Source organism: Myotis myotis, unplaced genomic scaffold (genome assembly GCF_014108235.1).
Source record: "Myotis myotis isolate mMyoMyo1 unplaced genomic scaffold, mMyoMyo1.p scaffold_m19_p_13, whole genome shotgun sequence".
In the NCBI taxonomy this organism is placed as follows: domain Eukaryota; kingdom Metazoa; phylum Chordata; class Mammalia; order Chiroptera; family Vespertilionidae; genus Myotis; species Myotis myotis.
The window spans coordinates 16307923-16330470 of NW_023416317.1; the positions used below are offsets into that span (position 1 = coordinate 16307923).

The 22548-nt window shown below is 48.7% G+C and overlaps 1 protein-coding gene across 2 annotated transcripts in view; it reads right to left on the bottom strand.

The window, feature by feature from the left end:
• CACNA2D3 (calcium voltage-gated channel auxiliary subunit alpha2delta 3) overlaps positions 1–22548 on the bottom strand; it is an 809032-nt gene that overhangs the window by 95696 nt on the left and 690788 nt on the right. For both annotated transcript variants that reach the window (XR_004971472.1, XM_036331880.1), the window contains 2 exons: positions 3374–3435; positions 2378–2422 (listed from right to left, as the gene is read on the bottom strand). Coding sequence is in view for 1 of the 2 variants with exons in the window: in XM_036331880.1 (XP_036187773.1) it covers positions 2378–2422; positions 3374–3435 (107 nt within the window). In the remaining variant the exon portion in view is untranslated. The remainder of the gene's footprint in view (positions 1–2377; positions 2423–3373; positions 3436–22548) is intronic.

Here is a 22548-nt window from a genome sequence, read left to right on the forward strand (position 1 = left end):
TTTTAGAATCAGGCAAACCACTTCTCGAGGGCAAGAATGAAATCACAGACATTTTTGGTTTATAGTTCACATTTACAGAGTGCTTAGAATTTGCTGGGAGCTGTGCCATGCATTTTTTATATATCATCTCATTTATTCCTCACCATTACTCTGTGAGGTGGCTATTTCTATCCCCAATGCAGAGCTGAGGAACCTACGGCACAGAGGTTCATAAACGTGCCCAAGTTCTTGTAGCTTATTATTGTCAGAGTCACAGTTTGAATCTATCCAGACTCCATAGCCTGCTCCTTTAACTGCCACGCTATACCACCTCTGAAATCAGTCATTGGACAGCAAACATATATTGAATGTTCCTAAGTTAGAATCCATTTCCACTTTTTAATAAATATGCTATTTCGCCTGTCCGGTGTGGCTCATTGGTTGAGCATTGACCCATGGACCAGGAGGTCACGGTTTGATTCCTGTCAGGGCACATGCCCAGGTTGCAGGCTCAATCCCCAGTGGGAGGCATTCAGGAGGTGGCCAATTGATGATTCTCTCTCATCATTGATGTTTCTATCTCTCTCTCCCTCTCCCTTCCTCTCTTTGAAATCAATAAAAACATTTAAAAAATAAAAAATATGCTATTTTAATTGTAGATTTGATGACTATTCTAGTTGTTATTTCCACTTGTTTTTATATGTGAGGCTGCATAGAGGCAAAGTGGGTTGAAAGAAAATTACTGTCTTTGGCTTTATTAATCAAATTGTTTTACCAACTTTCCATCTACCATGAAAACAACCAACTAGTAACCAACTAATCAACCAACCAACCAGCAACCCACCCAATGATCCAACAAACCAATCAACCAACCAAACAACTATGGCCAACCAACCATCCATACAGTCACCCAACTAACCAACCGACTATCCTCAGTTTTCTTACAGCAAATTTCTGAAATTAGTAATTGTACCTACTGTACAAGTTAACAGTTTAATTAATGTTATTGTTGTGCTGTGTTGTTTTGAGCTGAGAACTCCAATATGGCACTAAATGTCTCAAAGAAGAGAAGAGGTTTGAGGCCATGTGTCTATCCTATGACTGGGAGTCCCAAACTTACTGAAAGGGTTGGTCATAAAACATCATAAGGAAGCTCTTTGCTATTGGATATGGGAAAATTATTATTTTTTAAAATGTATTTTATTGATTTTTTACAGAGAGGAAGGGAGAGGAATAGAGAGTTAGAAACATTGATGAGAGAGAAACATCGATCAGCTGCCTCCTGGAAACCCCCTACTGGGAATGTGCCCGCAACTAAGGTACATGCCCTTGACCTGAATCGAACCTGGGGCCCTTTGGTCTTCAGGCTGACGCTCTATCCACTGAGCCAAACTGGTTAGGGCTAATTTTTTATTTGAAAGAAAAAGTTGGGCTTCTTCTGAAAAGCTGATTGTTTGGCTTTTACTCTTTGGATAGTGACTCACTCACACAATTATGATATTTTTTTTAAACTGGCAGCCAGATCTCTGGGGACTGAGCATTGTATGTTTTAACTTCCTCCTTTCTACAGTTCTCTACTTGTTTTTCCTTTGCCTACTTTTTTTGAAATATACTTCTATGTTTTCTGTTTGAAATTATGTTTGGCTAGGATTTCTTTAATCCTTGTGGTAACCGGCAGGAATATAAATATATGATTATTTATAAGTCCCAGTTTATGTATTGACTAATGTTTAGCTAACACTGGAGACAAAGGCTACCAGAGCCAAGGGGAGAGGCCACTACACATCTGCTTGCCCTAAAGCATGAGGCAGAGGGTGTATGGGGTTGACTGCTGTAAAAACATAAGTATGACAGACAGACTTATGGCCGTGGTACACTTTTTTCTTCTATTGCTCATGCGTGGGATTTAAATTCCTCTTGGGGGGGGGGGGGTTGTAGGAGGGAAGCACTATTCTAGAATAAAAACTTTGAATTTTCAACTCCTAGGTTTTCAGCTCATTTAGTACATGAAATTAAGCAGATCATTTAATTTCTCTGCTCCTCAGTTTCGCCCTCTGCAAAACAGGATAACCATTCCTACCCATTTCACTGGGTTGTTATGAGGATAAAAAGAGATAGCACATAGGGGAAAAGATTTGAGAATTGTAACGTGAGTTTCAAATGGCAGTAATTTGTAGTTTTTCCTATAAAATGCCAGAATTCCAATAGTGCTGCCATGGGACATTTAAAGCACATTTCTCGGGCTCTCATAAATTATCTGATTGGGGGAAGAAAGAAAAAAAGGAACAAAGCAAGTATCCCTGGGTGTTTTGGAGACTGGCTCAGATCAATCCGTGTTTTAGCGGCATTTCCTCTGTGAGAAGGTTCCCTCCATCACCTCCCCAGGAGGCCTTCTTACCTCGTCATCACAGCTGATGGAGCATTTGCCATCCAGAGAGGCACACTGCGGGAGGGGAAAGCAAGGGGAAATGTGTTACTGTGACATCCCAGGTCTGCTATGGGCACCAAAGTCCCTGCCTATTATTCAAATTCCAAATTCCATCTAAACAGAATTCTCCACAATGAGTTTTACCTGCCCTCTCTTGGATCAATACCAACATATCAACTCCAAATAGTAATATAAAAGATAATTGGGGGGAGGGGGCTGGCTCTTTTTCATTTTAATTTATGTTGTTATTTAACATTGATATCTTCTTAAGAATTCAAAAATCTTTGGGTAACAAGAAATATAATTATGTAATTATTTATTTTAAATGAATGCATCACCAGTGACTTTTTTTAAAAAACCCATCTGTGTTCTTAGTCTATAGTTTCCTAAAGTGTCTTCATTTAAGAAAGGATCTATCATCCAACATTTAGCACAGAGGCCCACTTATGTGTTGCCATTTCTGCCAGATGACTGCACAAATACCCCTGAAGTTAGTACCCGGAGCCCAGGCCCAGGAGAGAACACCCCTACATTCTCCAAGACGGAGAAGCCCTCTGACCCAAGAGGGCAGATGGGTGCCTCACCAAACCCAGTCATGCAAAGTCCTTCCAGAGTGCAATAAGGAGTTCACAGGTAGACATCCAGGTGTGACAAGATTTGAAGAGAGACACTGAAAATTCACAAAAGTCCCCGCTATGAAAAGAAAACATGTATCCTCTGGAGGGTCACTACCCTGATCTCATGATTAGAACTGTCCGTAGGATCAAAGTCCCTGCTTCCCAGCACGGGGCACCGTACACGCTGACAGCCTTTGCTCCGCAGTGAAATGAACGGTAATCTGAGCCGCTGGCAGTTCATTTTACACACACTCATCGGAAACCTGGCACCGTGCAGCTCCGGGGACCCGAGTGTGAGCACCTGTAGAATAGCAGGGCCGCCGAGGCTTCCGTGCCCCCTGTAACTCACCTGTCTGCTGGCGGTCCAGAACTTCCTCTGGAAAAATTCGAGTTTCATCTGAATGCCGACAGCTGGGAGCAATTAGAAAGAAAACGGGGCATTAGAGATCCCTTTCCACAACTCTGCAACGTTATCACTGCAGCTTACTGTGAAGGCAAGGAGCCGATAAAGCACACCAGAGAAAACCAAGCACAGGCCAAGTTCACATGACGCGCACAGCAGTGACACGTCCTCTTTCAGGGAGGGATTCCCACGGCGACCTGCACTCACAGAACTCCCGATGCAGAGCAAACTGAGCACAGGGCAGGTGGTTCTTCAGAGACAGGTGACGTGAGTGTTTCTAAAATTCATCATTTACGGTTACCTCTTCCCCAACACAAGCTAAATACAGAAATGGGGGTGGGGGGTGGGGGAGGAATGATATTCAGAAGATTGCTGTTTCTTCAAGAGTTCTCGTTTTAGAACTGGCATTTCTAAAATGTGTACTATCCATGTGTTAGTGAGATATGAAGCTTAAAAGCCCTTGTCATAAGGCTGGTCTCCGGAAGTAAGTCATCGCTTTGCTACGTGACTTAGTTTAACTGCCCTCCCTAACCTCCCCCTCCCCCCCAGGATTCACATCTCAATGATCTCTCCCAGGAACTCTGAGGGAGTCACACATTCTGTTTGCCAGGCCCAGTGAGAGGAACAGAAAGGGACGGAGTGATGTGAAAGTTTGGGAAGTGGAATTGGGTAGAACCTCAGAACTATGAAAGGAACAAGCTCACACTATTTCTCTCCACAAAGCCAAGACCAAGTACCTACTGACCCATTTCAGAAAGTGCTCAAGTCAGGGCAAAAGTCTCTTGGGTGGTGAGAAAGCTTCAGAGGAGTTTGGAAAGAAAGAATGAGACTCCGCCGGGAATACTGGACTCCCCGCGGGACACCACTTACTTCAGGGCAGTTTTGCAAACTTCAGTCCATTGTAAACACCACCCCCCCACACATAATTTTTGCCATTTCTAAATACTACCAGTATTTTTATCTTTCCTTGCTTTTTTCTTTTATTTAAATATATAAAGTAACCTCAACCTAAGTAATAATATCTATCAAAAGAAATATGCAATTACCAAAAATTAAAAATAAAAAGAGTTCACTTGATACTCCTAAAACTTGTTAGACTCCCCACCTGGGTAATCAGTGCTGTGTTGGCTTCAGGAACTAGAAGATTCATGGAGGTCTTGGGCTGTTACCCTTATAACTAGCAAGTGCATTGCTATTTTCTAAAGACATCGTTGAAGGAAGCCCTGAGAGTCAAGGCTGGGAGAGACTCATCCTCTGTCTTTGCACCCAGAATGTCAGGGCTGTGAATGAGAGGTGAGCCCTAGGATCAGAGCCACGCACGGCTGCAGCATGCAGAATGGAAAGTCTCTGAGAGGAGCCATTTCAGACTCCGGCTCCATCCTGCTTTGCCCTAGGTGGCATCTGCCCTCTGGGCCAGAAGCTCCCTGAGATTCTGCGGGGTCTCAGGCCTGCCTTGGGGCTGACCTTGACCCTGGGAGGCAGCCTCAGAAGTGCCCGCCTGCCAGGCTGGGAGGGCACCAAGGCAGGCCTGAGACCCTGCGGGTGGTTTAAGAAGAGCACCCCAGGTGATCCGAATGTCACCCAGCGTCCAGCACGCCTCTCTACTACAGGCCTTGGTGAATTAGTTATCAATAACCTACGGTGATGTCAGATGGCACCAGCTGCTCTGCCCAGTCCTCGAGAAAATACCAGAGAATATCCGAGGGCAGCTGATTCTGGAGCCCGGGGCTGCTTAATGCTGTTGCAAGTAAATCTTGCCTCCCAAAATGCCTGCCAGGCCATCCCTGTTGGGAGGAGCCCTCCGAGGAAGCTGTGGGTCAGGGTGAAGGCTGGGCTTGCTGCAGGCAGAGGGGAGGGGGGCCCTGTGCTCTCAGGAGGGGGTTGGAATGAGTATCTGGGGTTCAACCCAAAATTGGGAGGGCAGAAGCAACCTGGCTTCGGAGCAAAGGGCCTCCACACTGCCCCAGCGTCCACTCACTGGTATCTAAGAAGAGGGAGGGACATGGGTCTGTGTCTCTCTGTCTGTCCCGGAGGTACCGCTCCCTGTAGCTGCCCTCCCACACCCTCTCCAGTCAGCCCTCCCAGCCTGGCAGGCGGGCACTTCTGAGGCCGCCTCCCAGGGCCAAGGGCACCACTAAGGCAGACCTGAGACCCTGCAGGATGAGAGCAGAGGGTTCTCTGAAAGAGTCACCCTGTGGTGCTCCCAGCTCCAGCAGCCCCACTGCCCCCGGCCCACCCTCATCTGAGTTCCTCCATCAGCAACCTCTCCTTCTGGGATGGAGCCCTGTTTTCACCTCCCTAATGAAGCCAGTGGCTCCCTCCTGGGTGTTTATCCATCTCATACTTGCAGCCTGCTATCATCTGCCCCTTTCAGTCTGTACCCCAGCTCCGAGGAGCGCTTTAATCTTTCCTCATGAGTCAGTCCCTCCGTCCCATTAATCATGCGGGCTGCTTCCTCTGATCTCACTCCAGCAGGCTGCATCCTCTCCCTGGTCCCGATGCCCTAAACTAGACACGGCTTCCCTCGCCCCTGCACTCCCTTGTCTGGGCCATGCAGTGGATGCCAGCGGGCTCCCAGACGGTCCTGGTGCAACAGGTCCTCTAGGCTCTGACCTGGCTCTGTTTTCGCTCCCTGATCCTCATACCCCCTCAGCCACGCTGGCCCCTGGCTTCCCACAGCCTGTCTGGCTGGGTTTGCACCTTCTCACCTACACGTCACTACACTTCCCTATGGTTCCGAGACTCACCAGCCCATTGGTGGGTCAACCTCATGACCATTTGTTCAGGGGCCTCTCCAAGCTGAACTCCAGGCTGGGTACTAGGGGAATGAGAGCACACGCTCCCGCAGTGTCTCACTGGGGAGCAGCCACATGGTAAAGGGGACATCAGAGGCCTGGACAGAGCATAGGGAGCACAGAGGGGCAGGGGGTCGGCCTTGACCTTGGGCAGTGGGTGAGAGCTTTATGTAAGGTAATGCACAGAGATCCAACCCATATGAAAAGCAAGAACAGAGAAAAGATGGTAATTCAAGTGCAGAAGCAGCACAGGCAAAAGGGTGAAACCTTTTAAAAGACCCCGTGTCTTCTGAGGTTTTAAAGAATGGGAGTGGGTGGGGCCGTGGTTGTGCAGACTGAGGTCAAATGGCAAGAGGTCTAGAATGCCAGGCCAAGGCATCTGAAGGTAGCCCGGAGGCCAGGGGTCAGCTCCAGGGCCACCCCAGCCTCTTTCTGCAATTGGACTTCTAAAAGGGAACGCAGCCACGCTCACCGGGTTACACTGTCTGCGACCAGGCAGAGACCGAACGGCCACAAAGCCTATCACCCTACTCGGTGGCCCTTTACAGAGAAGTGTGCTGCCTGCTGCGGTGGGGTCTGAGGAGCCACGCAGGCCCTTTAAGCGGAGAAGTGGCAGGGCCTCAGACTCTGTTGTAGAAAGTCCACGAGGGAAGCCTGGGAAGGATGCACTGAGACACGGCCCAGATGGCGAGGGACCAGTGGAATGCGATGAGTTTTCGGCAGCCACAGCCACTTGGGCATCTGGTTAATTATCTCAGCATGAAAATGATGTAAAGTAAAAATCGACAACAACATAAAAACACACACCAAAAAAGCCGGGAATAGAAACATCCCCCTCCCAACAAACATCCTAGGCTCCATTCCAAAAAATGTATATGAGCTTCAAGAAACAGAAATTTATCTTCCTTTCACTGTTTTCCTCCACAATTTTTTCTTGTCTCATTTTTTTTTTTTTTTATCAGACAAACAACCATTATGATTTCGGCAAGTCCCACTCTCTTCCTCCTCCCCACTCCAAATGGAACCTGAGGTATTTGTCATGCCCGTCTATTTTGTTCTTTCAACAACATTTCAAGCCATAACAGTACATTCTGATTCAAGTCAATCTTGCTAATTTAATAAAGAAAACAAAGACAGAAAATGCTTTAGTGAAACCCAAGTCCCAAAGAGAAAGCAGAAAATAAAAACACCATCCCTGGGTCTGAAATTTCTTAGACAGTCCAGCAAATCATCACCATATTTCCCCTGGAGTTGGTGGCGCTCCCCCCCCCCCTAGTTCCGTCTCATTGGGACCCTCTCAGGCTGGGGAGCCTCCTCAGGAAGGCCGGGCAGAGTCCCATTCCCAGCACAGTGCCTGGAGGTACCTCACTCACCTCCCAGGGGCAGAATAGACCCTGGAGATCTTTCCCAATACATTTGGGTGATTCTCTTAGGACAGTGACCCCAAAACACAGCGATGGTCTTTGGAACCCAGCGAAACAACAGGGTCAATGTTAGGAGAACTGCCTTCCCCTCAAACCCCATAGCCTTGCACATGAAATACTCAGGCGTCTGGAGCACCGCCATCTCCTTTGGTCATGCAGGTGCCTGTTCCTGGGACTCACCTCAATACTCTAAGATTTTCATCTCTGCAGTACAGACCACAGGCCCCCCTTGAGGTATCTAACTCCCAGACTTCATCTTTCTCCAACTTCCTAACTTCCTTCCTACCTACTTTGCATCTCCTTCTCCTTCCTCCCACGTTTACCAGAAGCCCAGTATGTGCTGGGTGGTGAGGACATGAGATGAAGACACAAGGGATCCAGCAGCCGGGGTGGGGGCTGGGAGGGCAGTCAGATCACCGAGGAGAGGGTCGCGCTCCAGCTCTCAGAGCTGATGGGGAGGAGCACAAAGCATCACCCAAGCACCAAAGCAGAGAGACCATTCCATCTGCAGAGCGCACTGACCACTGCACTGGAATTGGGACAGACAGCTGGCCTCAATCACAGGCTCTGGTCCCGCGCGGCCCGACTGCTAGCCACTAGCTGCATGTGGCTACTTAAACGAACAGGAAACAACATGAATAATTTAGTCCCTGGGTTGCAGGAGTGACATTTTAAGTGCTCAGTAGCCACAGGGGCCAGTGGCTACTGCACTGGACCACACAGATCTAGAACATTTGCACTGCAGCAGGGAGTTGTCCTGGACAGTGAGCCGTGATAACAGGAGGGATTAGAGAGAGGGCCTGGCGCTTTTCAAGGATCGAAGGTAACGTCTCCATGCTACCCACTCCCTGAAGGTGGGAAAAATGAGGATGACTAGGTATGAGGATTTAGGTCAGATAGACCTGCCCATGTGAGAAGACCTGGATTTGCAAGGGGAAGTTAGTAATTAGCTTGAGAGAAACCCAAAGAAATCAATGCAATATGCTCAATGTGGCTACCACCCCCAAGATTTATTTATTTTGCCTTAGAAAATTTGAGAATACAAATTACATTTCCAGTGCTATTATATTCAAATGCATTCAAGATGAAATCATGCATGCATCTCATATCAGGTTAATAGACATGCATTCGAGTGTAATCCGAGACTCACCAAAGAACAATGTTACATGTAAAATTAGAAATAAAATAACTTTTTCATATTGCATTCATTTAGAAATAATTTTCTGTGGGCTTGGTCCCCAGTTGCAACATACCCCTAGGAGCACAAATCCGGTTTGTAAAATAGCGCTTACCAGGCCTGGTACACAAGCTCACACAAACACCCCCACTTCCATTCGCCCAGCCCCCCAGCCATACCAGGTATTCACATGCCCGTGGGGCGCTCAGGCCGGAGACTGCCACCATCCATGGGTTATAGTCAGGAACGTGTTGCTACCAGGAGAACTGGCTTCGAACCCTTTTTCTCAGGCTCCTGTTCTGTGCTCTTGGATATGTCAATTCACCTGTCTGTCTGTCCAAAGAGAGTCACACTGGCTTTCCTTCTAAACAGAACTTTCGTGGGATGCAGATAAATGATACAGAATAAATGACGTGTATTAGGATACTCTAAAGCAGTGGTTCTCAACCTTCCTAATGCCTCGACTCTTTAATACAGTTCCTCATGTTGTGGTGACCCCCAATTTCATTGTTACAAATTAAACATAATTAAAGCATAGTGATTAATCACAAAAACAATATGTAGTTCTATATGTGTTTTCCGATGGTCTTAGGCGACCCCTGTGAAAGGGTCTTTCGACCCCCAAAGGGGTCTCGACCCACAGGTTGAGAACCGCTGCTCTAAAGGCTTGATAGGGTTGTCAACAGCCAAGTTATGATTTGTTCCTAGAACGTTTATCCGTTTTCTTTCGTATTTCACCACCAAGTCAACCTTTCATGCCCATGTATGGGGACCGAACAGTAATTCATCCATGATAAAGCCATACTGTCGGCTGCTGGCCATGTCCTTTGGGGGTAACATCAGTGGGTAAACACTCTACAAAAATATGATAATGAAGAAAGGGGAAAGGATGACATGAACACTGGCAAAATGAGGCAGAAAACAGAAGTTGGTTATCTTTCAGCCGAGAAAGCTTTGGGGGTGAATGTTTTCCCCTCTCAGACCAGTGGCAAGTATGCTCCACCACCCACACCCGACCACTTACCCTGCCTGAAACTGTGATCATTTACGAATACTCAGGGCAAGGCTAGCCAGGTCAGCGTAGAGGACTAAGAGGGTTGTTGTCCCAGGGCGGGCACCATCAGCTCTGCGTGCTCAGCAGCCAGGCTACCTGGCCACACAGCTTCTCACCTGGCTGATTAGCGCTCACAGCATGTGGGCAATTATTTCACTCCCTGCACAGGCAGAGAAACAGGGCCCAGAGCTGCCCTGAGCTGGTGGCCCATAAACAGGAGGGTTTTCTTCCAATAGAGTTCAATCCATGGGTAGGGATATGGTAGAGACAAAAAAACTATAATAAGGTAATAAATAAAATACCTGCTAAGGATTCCTCATGTAATTCATCACTTAGGAGTGGAGCCAGTTTTCCTAAAACCCCAATTCTACAAGTAAATGCTGGCCATACATGGTCTCATGCAGAAAATGAGCTCCTACCGGCCACCTTTCTCAAGCAGGGGAGGGGCTATTTTCTAGGACGGGGCTAATGCCTCCCACGCTGTCCTCAGGCCCCCTTTTCCTTCCTTCGTGTCCCATGGCCAGGCCCGCTAGCGGTGATAGTAACAAGGCCTGGCATATTTAGATTCCAACTTGCCTTAATTAACGGTCAACTGCAATAGCTGTTAGCCAAGCCACATTTGTTTAAATGTTTCTTCTGTTTGTTTTCAAAACAGTTAATTGCGAGTAGAACTAACAATGCATCTGAATGTCACTCTTTTGGAATATTTCACGATGAGCTGGGGGTTTGGAAGAAGGCCACCGTTCTGGGGCCTTGAGGAAAAGAACTCTAACCGTCCTGACATCAAATGGGATGCCATTCCCGAGGTCTGCTCATGTCCAGGATAAATGACTTACCACATGAATAACCATTTAAAACTGTAATGTGAATTATGACATAGCTCATCTGTTAAATATTTCATGTGAAGATTTTAATGAATTGCATGATGGAATGTTGGACAAAAAAAAGACAACTGAAATCCTGGGACTAATTTGAGCAAAATTGAGAACAGAGCATCCTCGCGAAGATGAGGGGGAAGCAAAGGCAGCTGGGCCCATGTCCTCCTGGGTGTCAGACTGGCGAGGCCAGAGGCTTTCTTAAAAGATTATAGGGGAGGGAGAATGATCAGCAACCACCTTTTGAAAAATATTTAGATCAAAGCAATATCCGTTTGTTATAATCTCGGCAAAGCCTGAACATTAATCTCCAAGGTATGGTATTATTTCAAAAATTAGGGCTGGGGGGTGGCGATGAAACATTCTCACAGCAGCAGGCTCACCTCATATGTTAGCCTCTGCCGGGTGAAGAAATACAATTACAAGAGGGGAGGAGGTATTTTAAATATAACCCCCTAACCGATTGCATAGTTCACTTCTGAAGTATTCCCTGTGGTATGGGGGGTGGTAATCTTTCTTATACTTGCTTTTAAGTCACAAAGAGCCACATGATCTATGTCTGTGGTGAGAGGAGGGAGGGGAAACAGGGCTCATTATCACTTGATTGACAACGCGATAGCAGAAGATTTTCTTTGAAGATTCACAGCTTCGGAGGCCCATTTTAATCTGAAACCGTCCCCACCCTCTGTCTGGCTTGGGCTTGTGGGAATGTGTGGAGGAAGGCCTGGTCCCGCTGCCTCCACGCTGCTTTCATAGTCACTTTGTGTTCGCCCTACCAGAGCTCCCTGGAGCAGTCATCTTCGGTAAAGTATCATAAATGACAATTATGAATGCTTCCTCCGTTTGGGTTCTAATTATTTGACAGAATCAACGTTGAAAAGAATTAGCAGGGCCGAGGGATGGAATAATAATTTTCTTTTCACCCCTGAGGTAATCTGGAAGCATTTTCCAGGCTTCATCTGCAGAAACCTATATTCCCTCCGCTTTCCGAGGCCCGTGGAGCTGGCATCGAAACGTTTTTGTCAGATCATTTTATGCTCACAAAACTCTTCCAATAATATTATTTCAATAGAGTTTTCGGAGCCAATACGTTTTTAGAGTCAACTCCCTGGTCCTTTCAACCTTTCAGAATAAAACATGTAAGCCTCAGGCTTTATTGTATTTTAATCAGGGTTACACCAATCAATGTCCATTAAGAAAATTATAAGCTTCCAAATTATAGCTCCCCAGTTAACAATTTCTTATTAGGTCACCACCTAATAACAATTACCGAAGAGATTATAACCAAATCAAGGGTCAGGTTTCCAATATTTCAAAACCCATAATGGAATGGTCACATGTATTTGCCAACACCTCCGCGCTGCATATGACAGTACCGGAGGCAAAGCAGCTCTAACACACCCACGTGGGTGGCTCCCGGGCTGGAGGCATGAGTTCAGCGCCTCTGACTCTACAGCTCATTATGTCCCAGGGCACAGAGAAGGAAAGGGACGCATCCACGCACACTCAGCCCTCCTGAGGGAGCCGGGCTCCCAGACAGCTAATGGTCCTCCAGTGGCAAATGAGAAGCCGCTCTGGGCTTCTGTGAAGGGAGCAGCTCAGCTCAGCTAAACTCAGCTCAGCTGATGCTTTGCGGGAACGAGACCTGGATGTTGCGAGATACTCTGATGCCTCAGGAGAGGCTGAAAATGTTGATTTAATATATAGACGAGTTATTGAAAAGTCCAAAGCACTCTGAGAGGGTTGCCAGATAAAAATGTTCTAATTTGCTAAATCTGGCAACCATACACAGAGGGCCACAGGGCACACCCCAGGCAATGACCTGGGATGACCTCTAGTGCACACTTAACCCTGAAAGCCTGGAGATAGCCTGGGTCTGCAGCTCCATGTCAGGACTGGTAACCGAGGCTGCCTCCATCAATATGACTGTCCTATTTGTCCCAGAAAATTCTCGCCTAGAAAGATAAGACTATAAAATAAAAATACTTCATGATTTACTTGAGCAACAGCCTCCAAACATATTTATTTGAACAACAGACTACTTAGGGCAGTGATGGCGAACCTTTTGAGCTCAGCGTGTCAGCATTTTGAAAAACCCTAACTTAACTCTGGTGCCATGTCACATATAGAAATTTTTTGATATTTGCAACCATAGTAAAACAAAGACTTATATTTTTGATATTTATTTTATATGTTTAAATGCCATTTAACAAAGAAAAATCAACCAAAAACATGAGTTAGGACAACTGATGGCTCAACTAGGAAAACTGGCCACTTAACCAAGCAACTGCTGATCTATTAAGACCTGAGAGCTCCACATTCTTAAAGTAGCCAGATGTCCATCAGATTCCCACATGGGGAAGAGCGGCCCAGACCCCAGGACCCTTTCTGGATCTGTCTGACCTTCCCTTTCTGGGACACTCCTTAGACCCTGGCAAGGCAGAGTTCTCCCTCACAGCAGTAGGGAATAAACACGACTTTGCTAGGGCTACTGAATATTCCGATGACTTTTTTCTTTCTTTCTTTTTTTTTTTTTAGTGTCTTTTTAAAAAATATATTTTTATTGATTTCAGAGAGGAAGGGAGAGGGTGAGAGAGATAGAAACATCAATGATGAAAGAGAATCATTCTTTGGCTGCCTCCTGCACGCCCCCTACTGGGGATCGAGCCCGCAATCCAGGTATGTGCCCTTGCCCAGAATTGAACCTGGGAGGCTTCAGTCTGCAGGCTGATGCTCTATCCACTGAGCAAAACTGGCTAGGGCTGATGACCTTCTTGTCATTAGTCAAACCTGCTTCATTTTTCTTCAAAGCATTTGTCGATATTTGGCATTAAATTACATTATGGATTATTCATCGTGTTTCATTCCCACCTGACTAGAGGTAAGCTCCTGATGACAGAGGCTATTCTGTACCTGTATTCTCTGTACCTAGACAAGTGCCCAGCTCAGGCAGGTCCTTGTGAATACATGTGGAATGAATGGCGGATGGTTGGATTCTGGGCTGATGAGGATGTCAGCTATTCTCAAACAGTTTTCTCTCTCCGGAGACCTATCTTTGCCATCCAGGTGGCATGTACTCAGTCCTGTGCAAAATGGAGAGCCACAAAAAGGTTCTCAGCAAGGAATGGATGTGAGAAGTGAACAGATCTGAAGGGAAAGGTGGGGGGGGAGGGCTGCATGCTTCCCATGAGGGGTACTGGTTAGGAATTGGGCGTGTTCATACAATCAGACTTTCCCTGAACAAGGGGAGCGGGGATGGCATGGTGAGGTGTGGTCTTACTTCTAATCCCTCCTAAGTGAACCCGGACCCCAAGTTTTGCCATCAGCATACCAACCCCGTCTACACCTTGCCAGGTACTGCCCATCCCCCAACCTCAGGGCTCTGTCATTTTAGCTTGATGACTTTCAACATTTCGATGAAACAGGTTCGTCTACTCACTAGACACATCTCAGAATTACATAAGATGTATTTCATGATGAAAACTGTTTTATAAATAGGGTCATAGGATTTATATCACATAATAACAATGGTAGTATCGATAATTACATTCGTTAATACCGTTATTAACCCCCCTACTATGTGCCAGGCATCTGCTAGAAGCTTTAGATACTTTATAGCCAACCCTTACAATCCTGTGTGCAAGGTGCGCAGTACTCCCAGCCACACTGTATATAAGAAGACCAAGGATGAGAGAAGTGAGTGACAGGCCTAAACTCTCCCTACAAGGAAGTGATCTTCACCCTTACCTCACCGAGTGAAGTCAAGCAGGTTTCCACAGCCGTGAGTTCTAGCAAGCTCTCTGTGGGTTTTCTGTCAGACAAAATGCAGACTGGAGGCTCCAGGTTAAGTCATACCTCGTTTTCTATTTAAAGGATCCAGAATATTTGCACCACTTATAAGAATATTCAAATTGCTGCCGAGCCGGTTTGGCTCAGTGGATAGAGCGTTGGCCTGCGGACTGAGGGGTCCTGGGTTCGATTCCGGTCAAGGGCATGTACCTTGGTTGCGGGCACATCCCCAGTGGGGGGCGTGCAGGAGGCAGCTGATCCATCTCTCTCATCGATGTTTCTAACTCTCTATCCCTCTCTCTTATTCTCTGTAAAAAATCAATAAAATATATTTTTTTAAAAAAAGAATATTCAAATTGCTGCTGTCTTTTCCTGATTCTGATGACTGATCGGTTTAGTTGATTGGACCCTCACCTTAAGGTGACTCTGAGGACACATTGCCTTTCCTACAGGTAGAGTTAGGGACTGATTCAATAACGAGGCAGGGCCCGTAGGATGAGGAAGAACTCATGAGGAGCTAGGGACCAGGTGAACAGGGAGGGTGAGGAGAGCATTTTAGGCCACATGCAAAACCCCAAGCTGGGAATGAACTTGGCGAGTGTGAGCTCCATCGCTGATAACAGTGAAGCAGCTGCACCTGCCTGGTCTTTATAGACAATGGCCAGGACCTGACAAGGAGGTGCAAACAGAAACTGCTCACTCTTTGGGGGAGAGCTCATCACAAGCAGAACTGCCCTTTTGATGGCAAGCCAACAAGAACACAAGTCCCAACCTCCATCCAGCGTCCCGTTTCAGATGAGGTAGAAAGGACAGCAGAAGCAGGCGAGGGGCTACCACGTGCTGCGTGCACTCGGCAGCAAGGCAGGCTGCTAGGCCCAGTCTAGCATGCCCCGGGCCTGGTCCCCGCTGGCCACCTAGAGACCCGTCTCTAAGTCAAACACCTTGGGGGCAGGTGTCCAGCTGGAGCAGACCTGGCCCAGGCAGATCCACCTGGAACAGCTGCGCACAAGGCGACTGTCAGTGCGGAGGGAGCGGGGACTGGGGGAGCATTAATGAGAGGGGCAGACAGTATTTTGGAGTAATCAAGCACTTTTTTTTCCCTCCAACCTCTTGGAATTTCAGGAGCTTAGAATATTTGGGAATCAGCTTTGGAGTGAAGGATACCAGTTTTGTCCCATAAATTAATCAGGCAGATGTCAAGGACGGGAAAGCCATCTTCTGTCATTAAGTGATTGCTCCCAATCAGGCGCTTGGCAACACCAGACCTCTCATCTGGGCTCCTGAACAGGCTTTCAAACAGCCTGCACTGGTCAGGTTCCCGTGCGTGTTGAGGTGGGCTGTCAGGGCGGCAGGAGCTCCCTTGGCTAATTTGGCAGGGGAGTCCAAATCCTTCTCTCAAGGCCCACCCCCAGGAGACCTCTCTGTGGACAGAGGCCTCTGTGGTGAGCCAGGCTGCCTGGCCTCAATGCCCCTCAACTCAGACCCTCATCCTTTCCACAAAGTCTCCTGGGTGCCCAGCAGGCTTTCAAACAAAACGGAATGAATGAATGAATGAGCAAATGCACTGCACTCCAGACACTAGGCAGTTAATCAGCTGCCTCTGGCTTTCTGAGGGATAACAATTTGAAACACAATTGTTACCAACATTCCTGCCAGGCTTTCCTGGCACCCCCTGGCTCCTCTCCATTCCCTCAGCTAAAGCATTCCATGCTTAGGGCCTCAGGGAAGGGAGGCCACAGGAACTCTGAGAACAAAGAAGCCAATGCTGGATTTTGGAGTCTCAAAAGCTGAGGCCCCTGGGAATCTCAGGACTGGAGGGACAACTGGGGAACTGCCTGGGTCAGTTCTTACCCTCTTCACCCCACCTCCAGCCCCCGGAGACTGTACAGGAGAGAAGGCCTGGCTGGGAAAACAGGGAGCCCAGGGAAGCCGAGGTGATGGGGGCTGCTGGAGAGACCCCCGTGCCCATCTTCCTGCTCCTACCCGGGGTCTAAACCCCAGATCAGGGTGGGTGGGAGGGGGAGGGGACTCCCAGAGCAGAGGGGAGTAGCCCCCAATACATGGCTCTTGCCAGCAGGCCTGGGAAGCTGCAGGGCCCTGGAGCTTGGCTCCTAATCGCCCTGCCAGTGCTGGGAACAGACAGCCTGGTGGAGGCACAGAGAGACCCAGTGAAGCTCCCTGCAGGCTTGTTGCAGTGAGGCCCAGGGATTGGCCAAGCGACCATGGACTGATGACAGAGGGCCAGAGAGGGCTGCTGACTCGGAACTGTCACATCATTGAACTAAATGCCTCCTCCCACCCTTCGGCCTCAGGTGGGCCCTGGGGGAGAAGAGAGACACTAGGTTCAGGGAACGCTTCCTCCCGCCAGGACCATAGAGGCTCATGAGAGAAATTCATTGTAGTTCAAATAAAGCTTCATTGATTGCCCACTGGACATGTGTGGATTGAAGTTTGTAGCCCTTTCACATTTGTGACCCACCTAACAAAGGTGGGCAACCTCTGGAGTCCAATCCAATGCCTGCCCTAGGCCTCACCACATCCACTCAGGGCCAGTCCCGGCGCAGAACCTGGGCACTGGGCTCCATCGCCTCCTCTCCCGTGATGCAAACAGCCTTGGGAGCCCTCTCGGAACATCCTGCGGCTGCCTGGGTGTCCCAGCAGCTTTCTCCATAGGCCAGGGGAGCTGTGAATTCATGAGCTTTAGATGAACTCCGCCACTGCTCAGGAATAGGGCTTTCAGCATGCATCAAAGGCTTCAAATGGAAAAGATGGCGGGGTCCTCTGAGGCCCCCACTGTAATGACCAGCCTCTCCTCTCTACCCATGTCATGAGCCATCTGCCCGCCTGTGAGGGGCCTCCATTGTGCCCGTGACCTTGGCCCATCCTGTCTGGACCAGGGGTGGGGAATTTCAGGAGTCCCACCTCTACAGGGGAGGTCTCAGCAATATTATGAGGCCCCACTATATTAGCAGTTTCTCAGTCGCCATCTGTGTCTGTTTCCTTATACTTACATCCCGATTGAAAAAAAATGTCCAGTGAACTTGGCCCTGAGTCCTGCCTGTCTCAATGCAGGCCGTGTGCCTCCCAGTCAGTGTCTTCGTCTGCACAACAGGGCAGGAGTCCCATACACCGTAGAGGGCCATAGTGCCACTTAAATGAGCCCATGCGTGTCCTGAGCCTAGCGTAGTGTCCGGCATGTAGTGAACAGTCAGGAAATGTCACAGGCGCGCGCACACACACGCACACACGCACACACACACACGCACACGCACACGGCAACAGCAGTGTACATTACAGACCTGCTCTGAGTAAACTAGATGTCCTATAGCTGAGTCTCCACCCACTTTTTCCAAGACTGAGACACTGTCACTTGCCCATCTGTCTGCTAGGATGCCAAGGTCTCTCCTGCAGAGGCCCTGGGCTTCAAACCGCCGTGGAAGGCTTCATCTTTTTTTTTTTTTTTTCCCGCTAAAAGGTAAGCAAGCTAGACCTGGTATAATGCCAATTGCCCAGAACATTCCCAACTCTGCGGGGAGTTTATAAACCGGATCATCTGGCAAAATCCTCCCAGGTGGAGATTGTCACCGTTCCCTCTGTCTTACAGCTGAGGACACGGAGGTTTCTGAGAGGCCAAGCTGGGAGACTCGAGACAGAAATTTCCGATTTGGAAGCCGGGAGGGACTCTGCGGGAACCAGACCTTTCTGACTTCAAAGTGCAAGCTAAAACACAAATGCCTAGAATGAATGGTCAAGGGGAGTCACCTGAAAATTACTAAAGAAAGACTATAGTATTTAATGAGACCATCCCTGCAGAAAAGACTAATATCTGCTTAATATGAGATGAATATGAAACCACATGGTTTCTCACACATTTTGCTTTATGTTAACATTTTTCTTTCCAACTTTTGTGAACTGATCAGTTTCCTGGAGGCCAAAAGGAGCGCCAAGGGTGGCCTGGCACCTCGCAGAGCCTCCAGGCCATGCTTGCTGCCTCTCTCTGAAGGAAGGAGCCAGAAGAGGGTCCTGGGCAACAAGGTGGCGGAGCTAAGGAAGCGGGTGCCCCGGCAGGCACTGCAGAGCAGAGACCACAGCCTTTGTCTTTATGGAGGCAGGTGACGCCCAGAAGATACGGCCCTGGGCACACAGGGCTGCAGGCGCTGGTCCTAATCACAGGGGCCCACGAGGCTCAGTGGGCCAGGCACCGATTACATATCTCCCACCGAAGCTGTCAGCAATCTCTGGAAAAAAGAAGATGTACTCTCCATTTTCCAGATAACATGCAGGCAGTTAAGTAACTTAACTGGGGCCACACAGCTGCTGGGACTTGGTGGAACTGGGATTTGAGCCCACAGCCTGACTCAGAAGTCTGCTGCCCATTTCCCCGGTGGTTCTCAGTGGGGCTGCATCACCCCCTAGGGGGCTGTTTTGGAAGTTTGTAGTTTGTCACAGTAACTGGAAGACCTACAGCTCATGAGATGGCCCCCGGCAAAGAGTGGCCCCTGGCCCTCCGTGCTTCAAGGGCTCTGCCTTGGAAAGCATGCTCCCCGTCGAGGCCTCTGTTTACTTCTCAATACAAAGTGTGTCTTGCACGTGGGGATTTTCGAGAAATGTAACTACAGTCCTGGGAAAGGGAGATGAGCACATTTTGTTTTGCCTGCAACTCGACTGTTTCAGAGAATCCCCTCAGCCAGGAGGCCTGGTGTGTGGCGGAGATGTCCAAACAGCATCTGGCTACTGCCTTCTGTCTCTCTCCTGGTGGTGCCCAAGCACTCACACACTAAAATATATATTATCCTATTAGAAACGACTCTCCTTTTATTTCTTGCTATTTTAGTTGGAGCAGTTTATAGATCTTTCTTTCTTTTTTTGTTTGGCAGCCTGTAGAGAAACAGGTTATATTTTCCACGGATTTCATTTTGGGACAGTAAAGGGGATGTTACACACTATTATAAAGAGGGGCCTTGAGTGGGATGGGGACGAGAACTGTCTCGGCTCCAGTTTCCCCTCTGCCCCTGAGTCTGGTGATTGTTCCCCCTTTTCTCCAACACCCCACGCCCCCGACTTTGTCTGTGGCTTCCCTACTCTCGTCTTGCCTTGAAAGCATAGATTTGGCTGGGCCAAGCCTCGAATGTGGCCACGGCTTCCTCTCCCGTTTATTTTGGCTTCAATCAAGGTGCAAGATATTGGTATCTGAGGCTCAGCCCCACTGATGGATTTCCCATCTTGGAGGCGAGCAGTCCCTGAGCAGCACCCTCCACACCCAGAGCACCGAGGCCCTACATCAGTAGCCGCGCCCCTTGGGGCTGCTCTGCTGAGCCCGGAGCTGGGCTAGTCGGCTCCCTGTCGGTGCCTTTTCTTTTAGCAAGCCCTATGGTCTCCGAATCCCAGGGAAAGGGAACGGACCCTTGCAAACTGCTTTTCCCTGCACGAAGTGCCTTAATGACAATTATTGTCAGCACTCCTGTCACTGCCCTGGGAGACGGAGAGGGAAGGGGGATACTCTGCAATGTCACAGCGTCGACCGGCTCCCCAGACCGAGAAGGGGGCTTGTAGAGACTCAAAGAGCCAGGTCCAGAGCCCCCAGTCGACTAAAAGGGCCTTTGTAGTGGCTGCATCTGTACATTAAAATAAATCTCTCCTAGCACTAAAATAACATCTACATTCATTTGGGCCAGTGCCATGTTCAGCATTTAAGAAATCTGACAAAACGCTGCTTGAGCATGTTGAGGTTTGCCAGCTCACAGCAAAACAAGAAAGCTGCCTCGGCCGCATGGAAACACTTCTCCCGCTCCCTTCCTTCACTCCCATGTTCCGGCTGCACTTAAAAGAGAAAGGCTGCCCTTTTTTCAGGTGCCAACCACTTAACGTGGCCCTGAAATGGGCAGCAATTGCCCCTGGAGGTGGTAAACTTCAAGAGGAATCTTTTTCTTTTCCCCTAGAGGAAACTGCTCGAGACGCTGCGTGCCTGATAAAGCCTTTAATAGCTGGAGAAGCATTATTTGGGGTGGCCCTCAGGTAGACTAGACATGAATAATGCCTCGTAAAAATAATTACTTCTGCCCAGAGCGCGGTACACCAGATGAGTTCGGCGGGGCCCTGTTTCCAAAAGAATTTTAGGCAAAAGCAACCTTCCGTCTGGGCTCCCGCAGGCCCTGCCTGTCTGTGGCAGAGACCATGGTCACTTCTGGGGAGTGTGTCTCTTCAAAACCAGTTTTGAATATTTCTAAGTCCCTAACAGACAATGTTGGGAGATTTTTCTGGCTGTTTTTATTTGTTTGTTTTGTGTTGTGTTGCTGCTTTCTGACCCAATTTGGCCTGAAATAACTAACCGATCTACCCCACTTGGCTGTGGTGTAGACAGATCAATGTGCACAAGTGTAGGGGTGGAAAGGTGGAGTGGACCTAAAACCCACCCTATTTACTGCACAAATGAGCAACCGGAAGTCTAAAAAGGTGGGCAATCTGACTGGGTTGATGCAGAGGTGGCCTGCACTAATTCTAACTCCAGCTGTGCTGGAGTGACAGACAGCTTTTGCTTTAGCCAACTGGGCATGCATGCTTTTTTTGGGGGGGAGTGGGGGGGGTAGCAGAGCCATGCCCTCCCTTACCCATACCTACACCCTTTCCTTTAGGGGGCTGTCCTGCCTTCAATTTCACTCCACGTGGTTTGTGTGGAGTCTGCCCCCTACGCAGCAGGCACAGGAATGCGTCCCCTCCTCTGCCATATGGGCACCTACCCGAGCTTTGCCAATGAGAGCCAAGCCCAGGACTTTGAACTGAGACTTTCAGGAAGTAAGAGGATTCTTCCCACTGAGTTTACCACACTGGTGGATGAGGGCAGGGGACACTGCTGGGAGCGGTCGGCCTGAGAACAGGGCTGGCACAGACAAGGGAAGCAAGAGACAAAGAATCTGGCGAACTCAGCTGAGCCCTGGTTCCAACTGAACCTGCAACTTTGGACTTTTTAGTTACAAAAGAGTGAATTTCCACCCACCCCAACCATTTCGATAATGAGACGTCCTTTCATTTGCCTGTTTTGCTTAAGCCACATTGAGTTTGGTTTTTGTTGCTTGCAATGGATGGCGTCCGGATAAATGCAACTGGTGGCTCCTTCCAGTAGGGGCTGGGCAACTTAGCTGCATGCCCCGAGATCCGTCCTTTAAGCAACTCCTTGCACACAGTCCAACACAACAGCTGAGGCCAGCACTGCATGGAGCGACCTGGGGTGTGTCCTGAATCCTGACTTCATGTCAAGCATCACTAAGGAAGCCTGGTGCCCCTTCCTGGGGAGCCTCGCCATGGCCCGGGGCAGCTTCCCAGGTGACCATGGCCACCGTCCAGTGGCAGGTCAGCAGGACCGTGCTGCTGCTCATGGTAGGAGAGTACAGGGAGCACGGTACCTTTCCCAGACCGGTTGAACACACAGAGGCCCTTTAACTGCTCTCAGGAATGACAATGTGGATAATGAAGAAGGCCAGCACAGGCGTCCCCAGGAAGGTTCAGGAGTGTTTTCCTTTCTTACCATTAACCATTATCAAGAAGTTTTCAGTTTTTACTGAGGCAGCGTGTGAGGGGATACAGTGAGAGAACTACTCAGCTTGGCGGGCTCTTGGGAGGTCACCTGGAGTGGACCTGAGGCTCACACCATACCTAAATGTTCCCAGGTAAAAGGTTTCCTGTCTCCCCTCTCACCGAGACAAACAGGGGAAAGGGGTGGCAGTGGGCAAACAGGAGGCCATGATAACTGGAGGTCACAGGAAGTTCCGGGGTATTTCTGAGTGATATTCCAGTGGACATGACCACCTCCTCCTTAGGAGGCCTGTCTTGTCTTAGGGAAGGAAAGCTAGGACTGTATTTCCCAGAGTCCCTCACCCATGGATGGTTCTAGATTAGAGTTTGCCAAATGAGAGAGCTAGTGCTGGATTGAGACAGAGGTCATGCTAGTCTGGAGGCAGTTACAGGCAGATGTGCTGGCAGATGTGAGTTCTGGAGAGCTTTCAAGCAAGT